At 42.1% G+C, this 24,025-nt stretch overlaps 2 protein-coding genes across 2 annotated transcripts in view; both read left to right on the forward strand.

Annotated features, from left to right (window-relative positions):
- Positions 1–921, forward strand: part of LOC124416655 (angiogenic factor with G patch and FHA domains 1) — a 47,542-nt gene extending 46,621 nt beyond the window's left edge. The window contains exon 8 of the mRNA XM_046897914.1: positions 818–921. Coding sequence (XP_046753870.1) covers positions 818–859 — 42 coding nt within the window. The 3' untranslated portion in view covers positions 860–921. The remainder of the gene's footprint in view (positions 1–817) is intronic.
- Positions 922–20,608: 19,687 nt separating this feature from the next.
- LOC124416540 (follistatin-A) overlaps positions 20,609–24,025 on the forward strand; it is a 29,295-nt gene continuing 25,878 nt past the window's right edge. Inside the window, exon 1 of the mRNA XM_046897707.1 lies at positions 20,609–20,873. Coding sequence (XP_046753663.1) covers positions 20,642–20,873 — 232 coding nt within the window. The 5' untranslated portion in view covers positions 20,609–20,641. The remainder of the gene's footprint in view (positions 20,874–24,025) is intronic.

The raw sequence follows: 24,025 nt of genomic DNA on the forward strand, positions 1-24,025 counted from the left end.
TGGTTATAGCTAAAACAATTCATTTCTCTTAACTCAACCCTTAATAAAATTCATCAAATTTTTCAATTTCCTGAAATCGCCCGTGTACGTTCTTACTTTTTTCATCCATGATCAAAAATCAGTTTGTACGTCCACTTTGCGGAATAAATCCAATCTGGGTGTAAATTCAATCCCTAACCTCGCAGATACAGTTCAATTCTAACTTGTAAAACAATAATTTAGCGTGCAGTAAGTTTACAGTCGAGTTGAGGGTTTGCTTCTGTAAGAGTCAGAAGCGACGGTATCGATGAAATTGAAGATCGTTTGGATTAATTGAATGAAATGGTTTAGAAGTTTGTATCTGAAATCTGACGTTGGGAAGTTGTCATTGATCGGTATCTCGGGTCGTAAGAAGTTTCACAGTTCTTTCATATAAATCAGCGAAGCTTTTTGCTGTTTTGAATCTTGGATGTGTGCAAAACGACGGAAAACTTTGAAAATCTCTAGTCATACTTTCCATTTATAATCGGAAATGTTAATTAAGGATGTTAATTTTTTCAACTCAATTCGTTTGGTAGTTTAAAAAAAATTCTCTCTTTGTTCACTTATACCTGAGTACTTGTAACTACAGTTACATGTAGTCCTGAACGAATTATGCAATCTGTCGTCAAGATGCCCCAAAAATCCAAAGGAAGAAGTACAATTTTTTCAACGTGTCTTTATCACTCGCGTGCTGACCAGCGTAGGTATAAGAAAGGAAATAATATACGCCTAGTGACCTTTCTTCGTTTCTGTGTCTGGTAAATATTTTTATCTGCCTCTTAATCGGTATCTCTAGTGTGTCTGGAGTCGCTGTCGTCCGACGAGACGAGCCTCCTAAGGGAGTGGGATAGACACACCCCTGCAGACGATGAACCACACGTTGCTTTTGGCGATTCACCGCAGTTCTCGGAAGATCGCAGGAAGTGACCACCTATCTTTTCCAGACTCTTCGTTCGAGGATATCGGATTACAAGATCCAGCGTCACTCTTCGAGGAAACCATTAATAAATACATTCGTCTCAAAGTGTCTTCTTCCTACGGTCTTCACCCATTACAGCTCTGGCACGCAGCGACCGACACGCTTCAGCGTTGACAATTTCATGGGTTACATTTTCTCACCATGCATGCCTGTGTATACATATACATATTGAAATCAACAGGAAACACATAAATACCGTCGCTACTTAACAGGATACACAACCTTTCGGCTTGGAATTGTATACACACCAGACATCCAGCGCCAACAAATTCTATTCGTATAAACTAGCCCACTGAAGAGCTTCTCACGTGTCTACATACCTTATAGATCTAAATGCTCAAGTCGAAAATATACGACTTCGGAGAAAAGTCACACTAGACACTCGAACGGACCCTGCAGGAGAAAAACTTCAGCATCACTGTAAAGTATCGCTTTCTCCCCCTTCGGTTCTCCTCGTTTTTCCCTCTTTTCAATTCTCTCTCGTCATTATGGTCCGAGGTTTACCACCCTGTGCGCAATCCATCCATCATGTGGCTATAGTGGTCAATTTGCCACTCAGACAAGAATCAGTGCGGGGCGATTATCGCTGGCCTAGGGACGAGTTGATGGGGTTGTACTGCACGAGGAGAAACTGCGCTACACAGCTATTCTACCTAACCCTGCGCCACTTCATGCCTTGTACTTGCAGTACCCACAGTATACAACCTCCATATAAGACTATAACAAAAATGCGTCCGCGAATTTACCACGGAAAAGTAAAATTACCGCACGTTTTTCACGATTTATCTCAAGACGAAGTATGAGGAACTAGTTATTTCGGACTGAGCTATACTGCAAAGCAAGAAGACGGTTAAAGAGCAAGAAGAAAAACTTGAACCCTTTCGAAGCTTGCAGTCCTCGCTGTAGTTGCTTCGCGTCCGTAAACTATCGTGGACTGCATGGTTATCAAGTCCTGAATCCAGTCTGCAGATTTATAATATGATATAATGAACGTACGTTGAATGGGCGTAGAAACTGCATCAGCGAGCAGCGACGTGGGCGACTTAGCCTAATCAGTAATCGGCTAATCCGTTTCCCATGAGCCGGTTGGGTCACCGTTCAGTTCCTAGACAGCTGCGGGTGATGCAGTTAAGTTGCAGTAGTCGGGCAGTGCAGTGTAAACAGGATCGTTTCCCGCTATGCACCCCACTGCACGAATGCGAACATCCTCGTGCTGGTTCAGGGTTGAACAATAAAGATCCGAAAGGGGTTGACTCTCCGCGTTCAGGGATCAAAGGTTGTTCGCAAGGGGGGGTCGGGGATTTTGCGGCTGAATGGCTCTACCGAGTGGCTATTAGCCCCGCATCAACTCCCCACTGCAGTCATCCTGCACTGCAGCAGCTCGGCAAGCGACCGGCTATTTGCTATAATCATTACCATTCAAGAACTTGGAGTTCACCGTGCATGTGGGGTTATAATTCCACTGTAGGCACCATTTCTGCGCGAACCCCTTCATCCGTCTGGCGTTTCCCTTTCAGCTAGGAGCTCCGTGATCCTGCGGAAAAGCAGTTTTGTGCTCGTTGTTGAGTTGAAGAAAGGAGAGGAAAGTGTGGTACCACTAAAAGTGGTACCGTTGGAAAGAACAACCATTTCCGTTTAAATTGGCATCGGCAATCACAACTCCAATTTTCGCCAAACTTTGTCACGTCATGTCGTGAAGAGTTTCAAAATCTCTAGAAGCCAACAGCTACGTGACAGCAGTTTGCGGTGGAACGCGATAACCCGAGACTTGAAAGACTATGGGAAGCAGACCCCGTTGGACAGATGCGCAACAGGTGTCAGCGGTCCTTATCATATCTGATTCCGGGTTTGAGTAATTTTCCAATTTATCCACCGTAAAACGGTGACACATGGAGCATAATGTTCAGGGTACAGTGCAGGGTGGCGTTTTGGCGAATTCTGCACCAGCTGCCGAACGTCTGCGACGCGCGCGCGGGGATGAGCGCGGAAAGTGAACCGCGAGGCGAGGGGAATCACGATTCAGTTGCAACCCGGTACCAGCAGCTCCTGTGGCTGTGCAAAAGAACGGCGTCATCATCCCCGGGCGAAAAACGCGGCGATAGTTGCGACGCCGCGTCCGCCGCCGCTTCTTGGAACGATCCTGAACTGGACAGGACACCGGGCTCTGTAGCGGCTACAAGACAGGTATAACGCTGACCTCGAAATGTCCACGGGATTCTGATCTTACCAGGAGTCGCCCGCTCCCGCTGATGATTAATAAATCTCGATGCTGCAGCCCACGGACAAGTTAAAGGCGTTCCCTAATACCTGCCGTTGCATTGGTGCGTCGCAAGATCGGAACATATTTAACAGAAAAGATATTTGTATTATAATATGAAACGAGAAGTGAGAAAAAAGTGCGTTCTCAACCCTGGTTAAAAATATCTGAAAGTGGTGCACTATGAGGTTGGTTTTATTGCGTCAGCCATTCTTTCTAGGAAAGTGGCGGCAAGCCGCCATGTTTGTTATGAGGGGATAATTCGGCGTCTCGAAAGTTTCTACCGTAGAAAAGCACAGATCATCTCTTTCTGAAAACTAATGGTAACGAGTCTCTCGATCAGACGGTGGGCTCGTGTCTGGGCCGGAAAAACCGGAATATTTATTCAGAAAAAGACAGGAGAGAGTGTTATAAATGCGAGGTGGAACCACGAGAGTGTCCTGACCTCTCATCATGGTCATCGAATTATTTGGTTTTTGAATTTTTTCCACTTTTTTAAATTCTTTTTACAAATTAGAACTTAAAGAAACTAATAATATACCAACAACAAGTTTCGCTTGAGGTTACGATTTATTAGACGTTCGATATGAATGACAAAAATAACCGAAATACCAAGAAAACTCGTTAGAATCTTGAAAGATGGGAACATCAACCTGTCCCGCGTACCGGGATGGTAGCTTACCGCCTTAAAGGTGGGTTGCTCTCGGAGGAGGTGATGTTCCTCCCGGACGGGCTCCCAGCCTCGGTCTAGACTGCCGGCAGACGTGACAAAACGACCATGCAACCTCTGCAACGGAACAACCTCCCATTGCTAATGCCCTCCACCGCCACCACGGACGACGACGACGATGAGGATGAGGATGACGACGAGTCGTCGACATCCCCTTGCTGCATCAACTCGATCCTACTGACCGCACAGAAGTTGACCTTCTTCGTGGTTTGAAAGGGGGACCAAGTAGCTAGTAAGTAACTTAGTAATAAGTGAGATCCAAAGGAGGCGTGAAAGTAAGTGATAAGAATTGTAATCGGTGTACTAGAGTACAAACACTGCCAAGATCATATACTCTGTACATGAATTGACCATCTTGTTTTGACCCAAGGTGGCATCATTGGAAAGTTAATTTTTGAAGGAGCACATTGGCAAAAATTGGAGAAACACATCGCCAGATGCAGGTACGTGTAATGGATACAAAAGTAAGTATCTACCTAATTGGTTCAATTCGTGCATGGTATGAACAATACTAAAAAACTGTACTCTTATATACTGGAATCAACTTTCTTGTTTCGATATTGGATGGCGTTTATACTGAAAGTTCTAGCGTCAAATGATTAGATTCGTGGCTTGAATCTGGCAAAGACAAGAGAAGATCATTACGAGATACAGGCACAGCAATGTTCATGAATGCCTTCAAACAAAATGCGAATTCGATTCCATACGAATTATATGACAATGACTCCCATTCTCTGACGTTAACTTAATCGCCAGTCATTGTCATATAATTCGTACAGAATCAAACTTGCATTTTGATTCGAAGAGGCATTAATGACCATTACTGTACACATAATGGTCAGAACAATAATTAATTGACATAACCAATGAATAGTATGAACATCACGCCAACCCTATGGTCTGAGCTTGAAGTATCTATCTCTTATTTATTGACATTACTGAAAGTCGGATGCTGAAACGAGCACAATCATGACTCACGAATGACTCGAATGCTGCCAAAGGTATGTCCTTTTCAGCAACAACACGTTCACGTCGTCCCGATGTGCCCGGCGGGTTTGCGACGAGGGAAGAAGAAGAAGAAGACGAAGAAGAAGCGCAATGCGAGACGCAGGTACATAATGGGCCAGTGTTGGGCCCTTGGCTGGAACCAGCAACGCAGTGCTGGTGCTGCGGTTAAGCGGAGTTCGGAGCCGAAATTACGAGGGACGACAGGGCAGGGGGGGGGGGGCGAGAAGACGGTCATTATCGGACCATTACCCGAGCCAACCTCCGGATTGTAATTGGGTAACAATATGGTCCTCCCGTTGCAGGTTTTCTCCTCATCCATGTCTCCTTCACCTTATTCTCCGGAGGCGCGTCTCCCGTACCTCTGCGTAACACGCAACACGCTGACATCGCGCCCCGAGTACAGGACACGTGCCACGTACCTCGGCTCGGAATTTATGACGCTATCAAAGCTGGCCGCTCAGCGAGCTTTACGACCTATCCTCGGGAGCGAGGTGCCCATGCCGCCTCTGCAGGACCTGCTCCCGCAAATCAAAACTCTTGCGCTCCTCTTTTTCGACTTGCTTGACGGAGTGCCATATTTCGAAGTTCTTTTTACTCGTGCGCAAGGTTTGCTCGCTGATTAGCTCGCTGCTCCTCCCCCTCCCCACCTCCTCCTCTTTGCCTTGTCATATGCGAAAAGTTATCGCATGTTGACTGTTTGAAGTACGAATAATCGCGTCTGCGGTGTCTGTTTATTATCAATATTGAAACATTCACTTTACAGACATCTCGAAGAGTCATGCTCTTACACTGTGCGCATTGAGAAAAAAAATTATACACCTCCGAAAAGTCTGGCGAGTGTTCATCCGATGGACCGTTCTCGTTGAAGATTAGAGAATCGAAAGCTAACGATCAGCTAAATTCATTATTTCATTATCAAGCCAGCTGCGAAGCGAGTCTTTCGTCGAAATTGAGTTTGCCCAAGCTATTTACGCAATGTAGGATATTCTTGTTGAATTGGCACGGTGACCTACGCACTATACACACCGCGAAGTCGCTCTTCGGTCCCCGAGTTTAAATTACACCGCGAAGTTTCAGGTGCAGCTAATATAACTTGTAAAAGAAATGGAAAGAAAAAAAATAAATAAATAAAAAACCTCCTGTCAGTCGTAAGAAAACTCTTGCTCAATTTTGTCACGGTTTAACCGTTGCGGCGTATGGTGAATCTCATAACGTAAATCCTGAGGCATTCGAGCTTGACTGCAGTACACTCGAGAAGCAGTCTGCGGATAAAGATCGGCCTCCGAATTGCTTAATTATTCAAGCAATTTTCACTGACTCCGCGTATAAGTTCATCTGGATAAGAAGATCTGGACGTGCGATAATGTAACCTCTTCGTCGCACCACGCATGCTGTGCAATCCTGTAGGAATCACGTTACCAAGTCCAAAGAGTTGGTTGCACTTCGGGAGAGAGCCTTCGGCGAGGTTGAAAAATCTCCACTTTGCGTGAACAGTTTTTTTTTTTTTTCGTGTGTGTGTTACTTTTTTTAACTTCCGACCAACGCTTCAAGTTTTGCACTTGGAATGAATGGCGCAACAAAGCACTCGTCCATTTTCACTGCAGTTGAGACTCTTCGAGAGATTTCCTTATAAGCATGATCAGCTCGCCTCAAACTTGAATCCTGTATCTTTGGAAATTGGTATACCTACTAACGCAGGACCTTAAGGATACGTTGTCATCGTACCCTAAACGCACGTCCTTTCAACGCACACGATGCTAAGCTGATGCACTGACGTCAGGTTTGCATTATATTCCAGAGAAGCCGGAGGTCTCCGGAGGACCTCGCGACGATGCGAAGCTCCAGGACGGGAGGCCTGGAGGCAGGTATATTCCGCAACGGACATAAACTTCCCCTTCGGGCCTTATAAAGAGTTCTGTTGTCTTGTTACGCGAGATATAAGATATATTCTGAACGTCGTTGAACCGTGGTGCACTGCTGCATGCACACGTGCGGTACACCAAGTAAATCTCATCTCCAAAGCTAAATTGTCCTCCGACTCATGCGTGCTGCGTTATAGGTATGTGCATGCCTGGAACATCGCGAGCTCATCGTCGACGAACGATGCACAAGACCGGCGGTCGTGCTCGTATATTTTCAGGATGAAAAATAACCCGGCTATGAACATGCAACATCCTGCACCGCAGGCCAGTCAACGGATTTTCTCCTTTCTCCTGCAACCGCGGAAGAACATTGTAAAACGACCTATCCAAGTGTCATCTACGAGGTGTACGGGATGATCGTGCGAAAGAGGGGGCAGATGGGTGCCATTATTGCCGACCCATTTCCGGTCGCTTCATTCCATCCAGTCGTACAAGTCGTTGAATGATTTTGTTTGGCCACTTACACTTGTTCCGCAAAGCAAGCACCCGCAGTGTGGAAACTGACACACCTGTCAGAGTATTGAAGACGGTTCAGTGACACCCTGGGGCTATTCTTCGGCCAAGTTTTTCTTCGCTCCGAAGTATCCAGAGACGCAGGGACAAGGGGTGGGCAATTATTTTGGCACATGCAGGATGACCAACTGCGTCGAAATCCAGACGGAGTAGCCTGATCACCGACGGTGATGATGCACCACAGACGGATGGCTCTTCTCTGCAGCTGGTACCGCGACCACCGCCTAAATCGGTGCCTCCTCGAGCCCAATACACGTCGGCAGTATTTTGTAAGTGAGTATAGACGATGCACGTCTATGTATAAGTATAATGTGGCAGCCTCCGTCTGTTCGCGTCGGCTAGTTTTTTGCACAAAGCTACAGTGATTGGCAGCAGGCTACCATATTGAGCGGTCAGGGTAACTCGTCGGTTGCCGCGAATGAATGAAGAGCTCGTGACGAATCCGGCACCGGGTGCACACACCGTGCATGAACATCCATAACCCGTGCGCAGGTGTGTCAACCTATATGCTTTTTATTTTCTCTTTTTTTCTCTTCTCTTCTCCCCATTGTCTTCACAGGACAGTGCGGAAAATACCCAGTTTTCAACAACATCGTATTGGTATTGAAAAATTCAAACAACCGTGTTCAGCGTAAAAATTATGCAGGATACCAATTACCATTATCACGAACACTCGATACATAAAAGTGAAATATAGGTAAAAAACGAAAAATTTACACTTTATCTACCAAACATCGCCGAAAAGAATGTTTTCGTCAATGCGCTTGACAGTAAAAATGTTTTGCTGGATTCGAACGATCTTTCTTCGAGTCAGAGAACAAAAGTCTGTACCGTCATGTTTCATGGCAAAAGACAAAGTCCGAAAATCCTTTCAGCGTTACTTATGTTCAGCAAAGAAGCCTACGTCGCGACGGTTCTTTCGTTCCATGAATGAAGATCGAGCGAAACGGTCGAAATTATCTTCTGTACCTTAAACCAACAGTCTGGGACGACGAGTCTCGGCGCTCACTTCAGCTGTCTAGTTTTTGTCGCAATCAGCCCGATTTCGGTATTCCTTGTCAGGCTACGAGTCACGCACATTTTGACACACCTGTACCCACACACTCGTGCTTTCCTATTCCATACGTGTCTTGTAGGCATCAGGTATACTCGCCACGCTCGCGGTTGCAGTCCCGCATACAAATGGAACTTAGCCAAAGGCGGAATCTGGTGCAGCTTCTTTTGCGTCAAGCTCACACCGTCTCGTCATACTCGCATGTGATACTAAATTCGGAAGGCCTGTTTTCCACTCTGCAGCCGTTGATCTTGCCGAAGGAAACCTGGATCACCAGACCAAACAAACAGCGTCGGTCGACGATTCTACTAGTAGGTCAATAAAACAAGTCATAACTGTATCAGCGAGAGTAACATCTGGAATCAGCTAACCACGTACTAGACTCGACTTTTGCAGACTCGATCGACGAGGCATGCGGTGCGTGTGGTGATCAACGACGAAACGAAACGTCGGCACGTACGTGAAGCCAGATATATGTGTCTGACTGTCTGTCTGTCCGTGTGTGTGTGTGTTTTTGTATTCGTATACGTGTACCTACATCCGCCCACAGAACCGAGAGAACAGCCTCCCTATATGGGTCAAGTTCAAGGTCACCATCGCCACTACCACTTATAGCCATCCTATATGCGCCTGTCCCGGGGGCAACGCCGAGAACATCCTGGACACACACACACACACACACACACACACACACGTCTACCACCTATGTATGTGATTATAAGATTATATGGATACGCTTTTATTTAAGGAGAGGTATAATTTGCCTCGTCTAGCCGTAAGACGTTACGTAATAATGAGACAGAGGCGGAGATTGAGAATGAGAAGAAGAAGAGGAATATCCCGAATCGCAAGCCGCTCATTGGACCGGTACATCACGTAACGGTATAATTGAATATGCGGTAATGCGCCTAACAAATTTATGAACTTTGTCTAACGGTGCTGAGAGGTGAACAGTGCGGAGACGAAATTGCTAGCGATTATTAATCCGTTAAAATCGTTACTCAAAGAGCAATTGTATAATCGAATTATGCAATTGCCGAGCGATGCGAATTGAACGAAAAATGTAGACGTTGATTCAGAGGAGTTGTGTGAAAACGCAAGCTTAGAAACGCGATGGCGTAACCCAGATTCCAAAATTTACCGTCTACCGAAAAAAAAAAAAAGAAATATACATACATCAGACCGAGAAACGGGATAGTTGATAGTTTGCGCATTTACACACAATGGGTAGTTGAACCAAGAACCGACTTTATATCGCGTCACTAATCCGAGTGTCATATCATTTATCATACTCAAAATGTTATTCCCTCCTGAAAGATTGCTCGGAGGACTGCAGTGAGTAACTCGATCATCCTTGTGTTCCTGACCCAAATTATCTTTCACGTTCTTATTTTCATTTTCTAGACCTATTTCTTGTCTTATCTCCGTCGAGAAACACGTAACATAACGACGCTTAATGAGTGCGTAGCCATTACACTCGTGGAAGTGGCACGAGCTTCTTCGAGCATCGTAGTAGGTTCATACAAATGCAGACGAGAGTGAGGTATGCATACAACAGGCAACGATAGTCGCTGAATGACGTCAACATTGCGCAATAATAATTGCAAACACGGAGAGGAATTCTTCCGAGAAATTTACATATACAACAACCTTTTATCTTGTTACATCTTACGCCGGTTATTATTCAATCGGCATCGCTGCGAATCATCGCTCATACGGCCTCGAACTCTTCCGTATGTTAAGCCGGTTGTGCAATGTATTATGTGCTAAATTATTCGATCATACGTTGTTATAAATATGCAGTTCCCTGCACCGTAACTAAATTATCCAATATTATTTTGACAATGCTAATGAAATTGGCGCGAGCTGTATAAGGTGGAGGTAAAAATCAACGAATCGTACGGAAATTTGTTCGATGAGTTCCGTTCCTCTCTTCCTTCGATTTAACAATCTTCTCATAAAATGAAACTGAACGATAAACGTACGAATATCGATGTATGAATCGTTTTCAGAAGATCGTAAGTACAGAAGATTCTATCTGCACTTGACAGGACGATTGCATTTTGGCAAGTGTTCTCCAAGCCCAAATTTGGATGATGATTCAGCGTCTACTAAAGTCCTGAAAAATAGCCTGTAGTGTACAAATACACAAGAGAACTCGTGTCGCGTTCAAATCGAGCCTTTTATTCCAGTCGTGCATGCCATCATTTTTGCTCTGACGTCGAAGACGTCTCGAGGATCGGCGATCGAAGGCGACAGTAGGTGGGATTCAGCGTTTACGGGGAGCTCGGAAAGAGTTTTTGCGACAAGTCTAGCAAGGACTGGCTCAAGTTACGCCGACTTCAGCACAGTGAATCATGTCCATTGACTGGCGGCAGCTCGAGGCAACCCGTTCGATCAGCCTGACCATCTACAGACTAAACTCACTAGTTGCTCGTCGAGGTCTGGCCACTCACCCGGCTCGTGAGTTCTGGTTCTCCGTTAGTATAGACGGGATAGGTATCTCTGATTCCAAGAAACGTTACCTCGCAAAAATGCCGAAATAACGAGTCGTTTTATTCGACGGGCACCAGGAAGTACAGCAACTACTGGAGGCGCTCGACTTACATGCGCAACCTTCCTAGGAACGATTTGAATTTCCGCCGACGAGCGTCGCGACGTCAATTAAACGGAATTTAGATTTCCTCCTTCTTTCATTCTAGGTATTATGACATCAGAGTCAGAAGTCATTTTGATGAATTGCCAGAAATGGATTCGAAATTTGAAAAATCGGAATGCTGGGATAAATCTACAATATTAAACCAAGCTGGAAGAAATGAAGTGAATCTTAGCAACCGAATGATTGACTTCGTTGCATTTTCATCCAGGCTGGCCACCTTAAACTTTAGCTGTCAAACTAACCAGCTTGTCTAGGTTATGTAAGTGACGCGACTTTTCTTCGTCTAAGTAGATCGGAATAGTCGATGACGCGGTGAATTCGGAAGGCTAAACAAACTCTCATCGTTAACCCAACGACGGCTCATGCCTGCTACGTTTCATCGTAACTCATAATATCAATCGGCCACTTGACGCGGGAGAGTTTGACACCTAATTCCTCGTTTCTGTCAAGTTGGCTCCCCTGCCTCGCGCCGATCCTCGCCGACCAATAGAGTTCAATTATTCATCGCATGCGCAGTCGGTAACTCATCGTCAGTCTGCTAAATCTCACCCTTTCCTTTTAGCTCGAATCCAGACGGCTTGATTCTGCAGCGTTGCAAATCTCGCGCGATGAACTCATGCCGAGGAACTCAGCGAGTGAGAAATTTATTACGGGATGAGAAGTCTGTGCCGGTAGAAGCAAAAGAAGAAGAAGAAGAAGAAGATGGTGGGCGTTGAGTATTCTTGTTATACCCGCCGAAATTTATCGTCGATTTTTGGTTCTGTTTTCATTCTTCATCCGCCGGCTCCACCCAGCGGATAATTCGTTTTTAAGTGCCGTCACAACACGTGCGTTACATGCTGCAGAACTGCACGAATGCCGCTGCAACCGGAGGGTAAAATTACGGTATACGATCACGCCTATATCACCGATCGGTGAAAGTTTCCTGCCGTAGCCGAGTTGCTGCTGCTGCTGCTGCTGCTGCCGGTGATCGATTAATTACCTGCATCGACGCGAATGGTCATTATATTCCAGCCCCCGTCGTAGCTGAGGCGAATTGTGATAAATCAACAACGCGCTGATGCTGTAATTGTGCTATCGAATTTCCTCGAAACTCAAGAGCGTCTCACCGATTCATCCGCGACTTGAGAATTACGGTGATCATCCGACACTCCCTCGGCGAAAAATTTCCCCTTTTTCGCAATCTATTTCCAAATTAGGCGCGCACCGCAAGTCCGCGATTCGTCGAGTCGACGTCGCTGACGATGAGCATTCAGCCGCAAGGGTGAACCGCAGGTAGAGGTTATCGGTGTCACCGGGGCGGTTAATCGATAGAATAATTCGGTCCCCGAGACCAGAACGAGCGCTATTGACGCTGCAGATCGGTGACGTGGAGCGATGACCGACTTTCCGATCACGTTAAGGGGGCGCATCCATCTTCGACGCCGAGAGACTCGAACCACATACCGAGGTTTGGGAATCTCGGGACATCCGATGGTGTTCGAAGATACGTTTCTCGACCGGCTGAGTTATTTCTGATTACGCGGACGTTCGTTGCTTGGAAAATCTGGAAAAGTGTTTGTGCTAAACGAGTAGAATTTGGAGAAGGCTTTCAACAAGCACAACTTACTTACAAACTACGCAGTATGTGTGTGTATGAAAATAAATAGTTCATATGTCGTCAAATTATTAATTACATGATCTTGGGTTAGGGGTGAAATAGAATTTTTATTTTACTGTTACGAATTACTTTTGCGATAAGCGTAGAAAACGATGAGTTGAAAATTAATGTAAAACTGAAACACTAAAATAATGAAACTCATTGCGTATTTATCGAATTAATGTATACCCAAGTTAATCTGTAATTTTCCTTTAAAATGTACGAAACTAATCCAAAAATGACGAGAAAATTGACGAATTTTTCATTTAAATTCGCTTCGTTAAATGGTACAAAAATCTATTGGATTAATTTAATAAATTTTATCCTCCGATACTCAATTCCATCTTGCTGTTCGTTGATTAAAATTAAATATCAAATACAATCTTGCGAAATTAAACATCGAACGATACCGAGGTGATAAAGATAAAGTCTCTCAGTGCAAGATTACGAAGAATATAAAGTCTTTCGAACGAAATGAATAACAGCAAAGTAGAATCAAGCGAATATTCAACGTTTTAAACACTACTAAAAACTGACTTCAAATAAAAAGTTGACATCTCTATAAACCTCTTTTTTCAAATTTGCCAATTTTGATGTCACCCAAATGTGAAAAAATCATTGTGGCCTAAGAACGTCCATATAAATTTGTAAGTATAATAAAGTGATGGTAAAAGTATTGAATTTCCATTGATCAGCCTCCTCAAATACGTAGTGAAAAATATTCTTGATTATAAAATATACCCAATCAACTTCCAAAATTTTAGATCGTATATATTATACACAGACTGGGCAGATCAGATCACAGGAAAATGTGCGGCATGGCCGTTTCTCGTAAGATTTCCCCCGAAAAATCAAAAAAAAAACAAAAAAAAACAAGTATTTGGGGTGTTACAGCCTTCTCGAAAAAATAAGGGTTGGCGTCTTTCCGTCCCTCGTGGCAAACCAACCACGTTTACTACTACTTACGAGTATACTAAGCGATGCAAGGAGGAGCTACGAGAGGCGGCTGCAGTATCGTAGGCTGGGGTGAAAAGAGGCAAAAGCGAGGGGAAAAGAAAGGAACGACCGCGATCCCTACTCTCTCTCTCTCTCACTCTCCTTCTCTCTTTCTCTCTCCACCTTTCCTCTTCCCATCGCTCCTCCCGACTCTATCTTCCTCTTTTTTTTACACCGCTTTTAGTCATTTTTTTCCCCGCTCTTTTCGGCATTAGTAGGGCAAGGTCCCCTCGCAGGAGCCGTTTAGGCTCGCGTGTCAACAACAGATACAATGCAGCGCGCCTCTCCTTTCCCTCTGCAGTCTTCCTTGCCCCAGGAGACAAGTAACAAGTGTTCGTGTTGCTTAGGGGAAATTTGTGTTTCTCTGGGTTGTTTTTTTTTTTTTTTTTATCCTTTTTTCTTTTCTTTTTATTCTTCTTTGCTTCTCGGTGCTTAGCTTTTTTATTTTTACACTGGCAGAGGAAAGGTGGGGAGAACACAGGTGAAAATCTGATCTTCGACGTGGTTCGTTCGGTCAAATTTCAAGCTTTTTATTCATTTTTCTTACGAGATAGTTGTACATTGAGTATTTGATAAAACATTATATTTTTAAGCTACGAAGAACTCGTTGGAAATTGAAAATATCGAAGATTTAGGAATTATAAAATAAAAGCCTAGACAACGATCTTTGTTATAAATTGATTTGAAATTATTAAATATCTTGTAGATTCGTTCAATTTTGATCTACTGTGCCGGATAATTTTATTCGGAAGGTTATATTTTGTTTTTATAAAATTGATAAAAAGCGCGAAATTTGGGCGAATCAACCTTCTTAAAGATTTGATTTTCATCGATCTTCTCCCAAATGTCAAAAATCTGAAGCTGAAAAATGAAGAAAAACGCACCTTGAGTTTTAAAATCTCAGAACTCTCACGGTTCTATAAAATATAAACCAGACTGCAAAAATATCTTTCGTATGAATTTGAGAAATGTCGAATGATTTTTAGAACATTTCATTCGGAATTTTAAAGGTCTTTTTATTAGGGTCTTATTATTATTAACGAACAAAATGATTCCTGATCCGTTGAAATTGCAGATTAATAATGCGATTTTGGCGTTAAGATTAATCATAATTATAATACTTTGCGTTCATTTGTCTTTCAAAATATTTACATACAAATTGAGAGGAGATTTGTTTTATATAAAAAAAAAAATTCAAATCAATTGAGAATAGATGGGTTTGCACCTAAATCAGACGTTAAAAAAAAGAATAAACCGTCTAAAACATCTTCAGTAATGTAATTTGCTTCAATTATAATGAACACGAATGAATGAATGAATGAATAGCTGTTATGTACCATAAATGAATCTGAAGAAATTCGGATAACCCAAGCTTTTCTCAAACACTTGAGACTTTTTTATTATTATTATACAATGCATTGAAAGAAAAATTTCATAAATTTCAGTACATCTAGTCTAAATAGCATAAAAGTTTTTCGATAATTTACAGTTTGAAAAAAAAAAATATTCAAACAGGTACTCACTAAGTAAGACAATAATAATAATTGATACTCTAATCGCATAAATCGATATTGTATTGCCTCGTTATTGTGAGTGAAGAACAACAAAAATCAATTGTGATAAAAAACAATAAATCATACCAGATTAATCGTGAAAAAAATAATCGATTCAGTCAAAAATCGTTCACGTTTGGGTAATTCTCCAAGCGAGTCCTGCTCCCCTGGACTTGCGACCTCGTCGAAGGACGTCGCACCTTCTGGAGAACGCGTGTCGAGCTCAGGGGAGGAAAAGGCCTCGGCCTCGGCGGCGATCGGCGTCGACGTCGACGTCGACGAGGCTGATGGCGTCTCGCCCGCGTGGAGGGGACGGAAGGACGGGGTATAACGGGGCACCGGGGGTGGACCACGGGGGTAGCATCCCTGAACGTATGGGTGGCGAGGAAGGACGTAGGCAGCGAGTGCGGTCTGCAGCGCGATTGTCACGCGCCGACGGGAGGCGTGTTCTAGCCAGAGTTGGGCAAAGCTTTGACGCCGTCGCCGTAGGTATAAAAGAGGTGAGTCTCTGGTGCATCCGCGGTATTGCCGATTCTACTATCCAGACAATTCGGTATCGCGAATTTCGCACTTCCAGCCCTTTTCGCGCGCGCTCCTCATCCGCGTTAGATTCGACCTCCTCGTTTTTCCGAAGGCTAATTTCTCCGCGTATTTTACCAAATAGAAGCGCGTTTATCTCGACGACGACGACGACGACGACGACGACGTGAGAATTTTTGCTACAAAATATACGAAACAATAATAAAGTAAAGAAACCAAGGTAAAATTGTACTCCTGTGGAGTATTTTTATTCACTTTTTCCCCCTTCGACCCCCCCCCTTTTTTTTTTTTTTTTTGCCAATCGATTATCTTTTTTACTAAACAAATTTCCTGTCACGTGTAATTTTTTGGATAATTTTAACAAATTTTTTGCATAACTTGTTCCAAGTTTTTTTTCTCAGCGTCGAATTTCATTCCATGTTTCCATGAGCGAAAAAAGTTGACGCAATTGATTGTAGAGAATTTTTTGATTTTGAATTTCGTCTCTGGTAAAGTTAAGGCCGATTAACCAGAATGAAATGGTGCTAATTTCGAAGGGATTTAATTCAGGGATTTTAAGTGTAATCGTCTTTCAATGAAACTGTATGAAAGTAGATTCTCGAGTAACGATTGTAAGAACAGCAAATAAGGACCGATTCGAATCGAATCTTCCCTGCTCTTCACTTTTTAAATTTCTTTTTCTTTCTTTCTCTGCAATAATCGCTATCAGCTCACAGTGAACAATAATCGTATATGAAAATGCTACCGTAAACGAAGGAAATCTGAAATCGCATCAACTCACAGAGTGAAAAACAAACATCGTAACAACCGAAGTCTGTATCTCGGTGATCTTTCAACCTCCGATTATACTTCGACCTTAAAACCCGAGTCAACGAACTTCGCCAACGAATCTCATTTCACACGTTAGTAGATACGAAAGCAATCGTCGATTAAAACAAAAGCATTAAAAACGAAAAACCACGATAATTAATCATCAATAAAACGAAATCAGTTACCACACACGAAGCACACCGACGTAATATAGTTACACGTATAAAATTTCCAAAACCGAATGACGTGTCATTCATATTCATCGACACCCGATTTTACATTGTGCGTCGGTGGTTAATACTTGGTGAAATCAAAAGTGAACTCGATCTTCAGTTAATCATCGATTCACAATTGCTTCAGGATTTACGAGGCTGTAGAACTTACATGCGTATATATATATATATATATATATATCAGCTTATGATGCAGGAACGAAAGACTTGCAAGAGGATTAAACGGATTAAGAGGGGCTTCGAAAGTGTGATAAGAGGATCCGGTGTCGTCCGCGGTTCCCGAGGGTGTTTTTCAATTTTCGAGGAGGGGGTGGAAGGGCGAAACGTAGCCCCGGTCTATCGGCGAAAAGGGGACGGCGGGGAACCGGGAAGATGGAACCGGGAACCCGGGAGGGATCAGGGAACCGGCGCGCCGCTTTGCTCGAAACAAGTGTGCCCACCGCGGCTCCGCCTGCCGCCTGCCGCCTGCTGCCTGCCGCCTGCCTTCCTTCCTCTACTACACAACCAACAATTCTGCCTCTGGCTCTCGGCTCTCTGGCTCTCCGGCTTGGCCAGTGAGCCAGACTGCCTGTTCGCCAGCTCAGTCTATCGGGCGGCCTCGTGCGCGCTGGCTTACTAATAAATTGCTTATACACAGCCGATTTTCACGCCTCTAATCGGGAGAGCTCGATCCGCGGCCTGCGCCTCGCGATTTTCGCTCCCCCGAATCGCCCCCGAGGTTAGGGCCTCCCTCGGCGACCCTCCGAACGAGAAAAAAAAAAATATATACATATATATACATAAAAAAAAAAAAAAAAACAATCGGAGAGACCGATAAGTTGTAGGAAAAGAAAGATAGAAAAAAAAAAAACAATTTTTTAATTTTTTTTCTTCATTATTCGTCGTCGATTCGTCGTTGAATCGAGGGGAAACTTTTTTTTCTTATACCGCAAGTGGTACGAAAATTCGGTTTTTATTCTCGAAAATCTGATCTTTTTTGTTGTTATTTTTTTTTTTTTTATTTTTTTTTTCTAACTTTTTGTTACTTTTATATCAAACACCTATCGGAAGAGGCGATATATATCTACACCAAAGGGTTGTTCGTCGTTCCCGCACTCACTGAGAGGAGATCTTCTCTTTGCACCGTCGGGATTGGGTTGAAACTCTGACTGAGAGAGAGAGAGAGGGAAGAAAACGAGAGAGAGAGAGAAAGAGAGAGAAAGAGAAAGAGAGAGGCGCGGACACCCCCCACCACGAATATCATCTTCCCTCTCCGTGCCCCCTTCCAAACTGAAGGCGGGGGTTCACTCCCGCGCATCGAAACGACACGCGGGGTTCGCCTAAGACTCGGAGAACACGGTGGACTCCGACGTATCGCGGTGCAGACTGAAAAGCAGCTCTACTTGCGGACTTCTCTGACTGCAGCGGCTCTCGTAATCGACGCTCGTATCTTCGGCGAGATAACGCCGAGAAATTAAAGAAGGAAGAGGAGGTGGAGGAGGAGGAGGGAAAGGAAGAAGGACAAGCGATCCGAATTTGTTTGAAACGATTTTTTCTTATTGTTGGTTTTTTTTTATTTTTGGACATTTTTTTCTGTTCTTCTTGTTCGCCTATTTTTTGATCGCAAAAGAAAACAAGAAGGAGAATTGTAAGATACAACTGCAGAGAGGAAAAAGGAAGTAAAGAAACAAGGAAGAGAGAGAGAGAGAGAAAATCGTTGACGATTTGTTTGAACACTTTTCATTTATTTATTTATTTCAACCGAAGAACGATCGTACTTTATTTATGATTGTACGAAAAGGATTTTACAAAAAAAGCAACGTTGCACGCGTCGAGACTCGAAGAGGAGGGGGTGTTTGTTTTTCTCTTGGATTTATTCAATCTTCCGTTCGTATTTCAAACTAGACTGTGCTGCGTGCGCTTGCCAAAAAATTTTATACGACAATATATGACGATTGTGTTTCCGAGTAAGCTGAAGGAAAAATACATGCCTCGAATAAAATAAAATAAATAAAATAAGAAATAAAGGGGAAGAAAGAGAAGAAAAATAAATAAATAAAAAATACGTGAATTAAATGAAAAAAGAAGGTGCTGGAACGAGAAATCTTAATCATCGTATTTAGTGCGACTATTTTATTATACATATATGCTTACACACTGCAGTGACATTAACTCTCATTAACGCCCGTAAATATTGCGTATACGCTTATAAAAGGTTATCTTCGTTGGTTCGCGGTAAAGACGAAGAAGAAGAAGAAGAAGAAAGAAAAAGAGAAGATAAATGAAATAAAATAAAAGTAATAATAAAACGACTTGCGAAGATTAAAATTTTATCACTACCTACGGCAACAAATGCAGCAAAACGAATCTTGCAACGCGAATCGTTATACACTGTGAGATTAATCGACTTTCATGCACCGTGACAAGTGAATTGGAAAACGAGGTGCGTAAAAATCTTTGATAATTCAACGAAAGGAGTTAAATTGGTTCGCGAAAAAAGTTGACGTACCGAGCTTGAGTCAAGTTTAATACATCAAACTCTGTGCTACCGGGATTCTAGATTTGGCGGGAAAATTTGAAACCACGTAAAATCATAGGTATTTCGTTACGTTACACAAATCGAATTTTACGCCGAAGAATTAGCCGCTTGACCGGTATACAAGAATGAAGAAAACGCGTCGTTAATTAATTCAGACGTTGCGACACAATTATAATAAATCCGAGAGTGTTGATTAACGCGAGTGTCTAACATCCGTGGAAATTCCCTGCGGTTTTAAAAAATTATCCAATATAGTATAATATACATACATATATATATATATTTATAATATATATACATATGTGTATATATATGTATACCTAAGAGTATGCGCGTTTGATGAGAGAGGAAAAAAACGAGTGGAATAAGAAAAAGAAGAAGAGAAAGAGAAAGAGGGAGAGAATATAAGAAAAAAGAGAGGTACAGTGAAATAAGGCGTATAAAAATACGTGAATCGTAAAAGAAGCAAGAAACCGGGTATACATGGTGGAGATAAAAATAACAGAAGAGAAAATAACGTGAGGAAGAACGCGAGGTGGACCAGAGAAAGGAAGAGAGGAGGGAGGGAAAAAGAGGAAGAGGCATTAAAGGAAAAGGAAAGGAAAAAGCGCCTCGAGAAATGTTCGGCGTGCCGCGAATACCGCCTTATTACATACCGCACCGATGGTTAACCGAGTATTTGTATCAAACTTTGCACTGCAGCTGCAGCATCGCCGGAGTCCACTAATTTTTACCCGCTAAATCAGCCGAAGAACACGGGAATAAAAGTGTGAAGCTCTGAAGCGATGTTATGACAAGACGGTCCGAAGGAAGATCAACGGAAACGAAGTTAATGAAGGAGAAAAAGCAAACTTCTACGGCGAACAGTAGACGAATTCGTTCTCCGGAAGTGTAAAAATAACAAGTGTTAAGTAACTTGTCATAAAACAGAAACAGAGAGAGAGAGAGAGAGAGAGAGAGAGAGAAAAAGAGAGTAAATATTGCCAGTTATAATTGTCTCAAATTTTTCACTCTCGTTTAAATCACTTTCTTTCATATTAATTTTATTTTATTCCCCATTGGATAAGAAGCTATTCATTGATACGCAGCAGGGGAGATTCGAACAACGCGCGAGAAAAATCGCGTCAATAATAGTTACAGTAACAATAATATAATCACGGTTACAAGAAAAACGATATTGCTAAAAGGAATTCATCATTCGAAGGGCAGATGAGATGTGATAATAAAGAACGACGCGCATTGCCACCCAGCATCCGGGTCAGATCCTGCGACTTCCGGAGGCTGCATTTCACCGCCGATTCGGGGGCGACTCTTCCGTCGGGTTCCTGGCGCTGGGCGCCTGCGATGACGGCTTTGCGACGGGGTCGCGCAAAACCCCGCTTCAACTTCACCCTTTTGCTGTCTCTCCTCGCCGCCGTATTGCACGCACAATCCGCAACAGGTAAGACGTTATAATAATCCACCCGAGTTTCGTCCTTGCTGATAATCGAGGATGATCGATTTTAGATGGAATCGATTATTTTTCAAACAAAAAAATAAGAAATAATCAATTTTTACTGATTCAATCGAGTCGCATTTGGTTATTTTTTTGCACTCGATTAATCGATGCATCGAATATTTTATCGTTAACTTCCTGTAATTACTCCAAGACATATTTTCGCCATTTTCGTACTGACGGAACCAGTGAATAAGCGGTGAATTCAACGCCGAACTTCGTGAATTTATGATAAAATGTATCTACTTGTCGCAGACTGTAATATTGAAGGGGTTTGAAAAGTGAACAAAACTTTTTGAGCTATCCAAAATCACGAGATGTTGCCGAAGTTTGGGGATATATTTTACTGTTTTGAATATCCATATTTGTTACGTCACAAACTCACAACACTAACAATAAGCAAGAACCTAAAGTTTCGATCGTAAAGATTTATTCGTCGACATTTCCGGAATCTACATTGTATTAAGCACTTTTTAAGTTCTGATTTGAGAAAATTTAACACCGTTATAATTATTCGGGCAATGCAGGAAAGGGAGGAAAAATTTTCGAATTACCGTTCGTCGATTTTTTGTTTGTCAGAATTTCGAGGAATCGACCAAATTTGTTTGTCGAGTGAGGATTTTCTACCCGATTGTTTTTTTTTTTTTTTTTTTTTCATCTTACCTTATGCGTCGTTGAATTATCATGCGATTCAGAAATTCATTTCCTAAGAATCTTTTTACTATGTGATACAGATATTATCACGAGACAAAATAGTAAATAAAAATTCGATGCGTGAAATCGTGAAAAAATTTATAAACGATAAATTTACGATTAAACAAGGCATTCCTCATTATTATCAGACGATTTGTAAAACATTCATTTGCGAATAAAATAACCTACGGTTCATTGGAATCGGAAAATCGTCAAGAAGACAGATTTTCCTGCAATGAAAAAATTGTACAAAAATGTGATTCTTGTTACGTTTTAACGTGAAAAATTAAATTCAGTGTTACAACATTTTTCCAGTATGACGTGTACTTTGAGCTTCAGCGAGACTTTGTTCGTCTGATCACGTTTCTGACCAAACTTTGCATTCGCAATTAAATCCGGTGAAATTTATTGGCGTAAAATTTTGTCTGTGAGTTGAATTTTAAAAATTACACTGATTTTTTTTTGGGAGGAGGAGAGGAGGGGATGAAATTAATTACGCGGTCCGTAAGAACATCGTCTAATCAAAAAGGTGAAATCGGCATGGATTATTACATAAATCAAAGTTATCGCTAAAATAAAGGTCTGCATGCAACGATTCGATTTTTTGACAATATATTGAGGGCAGGCGGGACGCTCAAAAACGCCATTTTTAGCGTTAAATTTATGTAATCACTGATAAACGGAAACAGACCATTCAAAAAATTTTGATTTAATTATATAAGGTGCCCAGCCATATACTCTTTCATATCCATATTTGCGGAACATTGATAGATCGTTCATACATTCGAGAGAAATTTTTGAAAATTAATATTTTCACCATTTTTCAATTAATTTTCAATAAATTCTGAATTTTTTTTCTTCTCAAACGTTTTTGTATTTCTTCCATCTTCTTTTTTGTGAAGCTCGGTATCAGTATTGCTTAGAATGCCAAAATTGCTAATTGCAAAATTGCCGAGCTCCGCAAGAAAAAAGATGAAAGAAATAAAAAGACGTTTGAGAAGGAAAAAAAATCAGTACTTAATGACAATGAATTGAAAAATCATGCTAATATCAATTTTCAAAAATTCCTTTCGAACGTATGAACGAATTTTCAATTTTCCACAAATATGGGTTTGCAAGAGTATATATCTGAGCACCTTCTATAATTAAATAAGAATTTTTGTAATGATCTCTTTCCGTTCACCACTGATTACGTAAACTTAACGCTAAAATATATTTTCAAAAAATCTAATCGTTATACGGATACCTTTATTTCAGCAATATCTTTGATTTTCGAGGGTAACCAACAGTTTTTATGTTTTCAATTGCATCGGTGCAGCCTGAAAGTGTGCGTTTAATCCCCACATGCATGCACGCATCGTGGACGAATAGAAAGAGCGAAAGTGCAAAGGAAGTAAGTAAGGAAATAAGGAAATAAGGAAGGAAGGAAGGAAGGAACGCACGTAGGTACGTTTACTCGTTCGCATTGAACGCGCTGCAGTTTGCATTAGCATTGAATAAATTGCTGCTGCTGCTGCTGCTGCAACGAGCAATGAGCCAGGTGCGCGTTACTCGGTGCATACATACATGCATGCATGCATAGAAACATGGATGCATGCATACATGCGGAAGGATAATGCCGAAGTTGCGCTCGCGCTCGATTCCGGTGCAGTTCGAGGCACAAGTCAGAATTTTCAGCTCCTTAATTCCTTCTTCCTTCATGCCAACAAGCGATAAGGAATCGGCCAAGTACCGGTGTGTGCCTGATACCTGCGCCTCCGCTTATCGCCGACGTGATCGATCGTTATTGCTTTATTCTATACGCCACGGTTTTACAATCAACATTTTCATCATTCCGTAATCGATGTGCAAGCGAATTGCCGTGAGCTTTTTATACCCAGTGCAACGAAAAACAGTTCGCATTTGTAGAAATCGCGAGAAGGTTCAGAGAGGTTATCGGTTTTATAAACAAACGTATGGATTGATGATACTTTTGTTTATTACGAATCAGATATCCCAATTATCAGCAACAACGAACTAACGCTCAAATAATCTTAGAGTAACGATACCCGATAAATTTCGATGAAGCGATCTGTTCATTCGCAAAAAAAAAAAAAAATCTCTGATTTCTGTCATTTTCTTTCACAATATTTTAATTTAATTCTCTTCGTTTCACTTTGCTATATGTATAGTTTCTGAAAGATTTGAAAAGTTCTTCGCAGTAATTTCTTTGAGGAAATTTCCTGCATATGTAGTAGGAGAAAAAAAAGAAAAAAAAAAAAAAAAAAGAAAAAAGAATTCTTTCATCTTCACGGGGAAACAAGTTTTTTTCTCATTTACAAACCTTTCGGAAGACGCTTCGGTATATAGCGTGTGTGTAAATATATGATCGTTGGAAGTTATTATTTTTATGACGACGTAATATT

Source organism: Diprion similis, chromosome 2 (genome assembly GCF_021155765.1).
Source record: "Diprion similis isolate iyDipSimi1 chromosome 2, iyDipSimi1.1, whole genome shotgun sequence".
NCBI classification, from domain to species: Eukaryota; Metazoa; Arthropoda; class Insecta; order Hymenoptera; family Diprionidae; genus Diprion; species Diprion similis.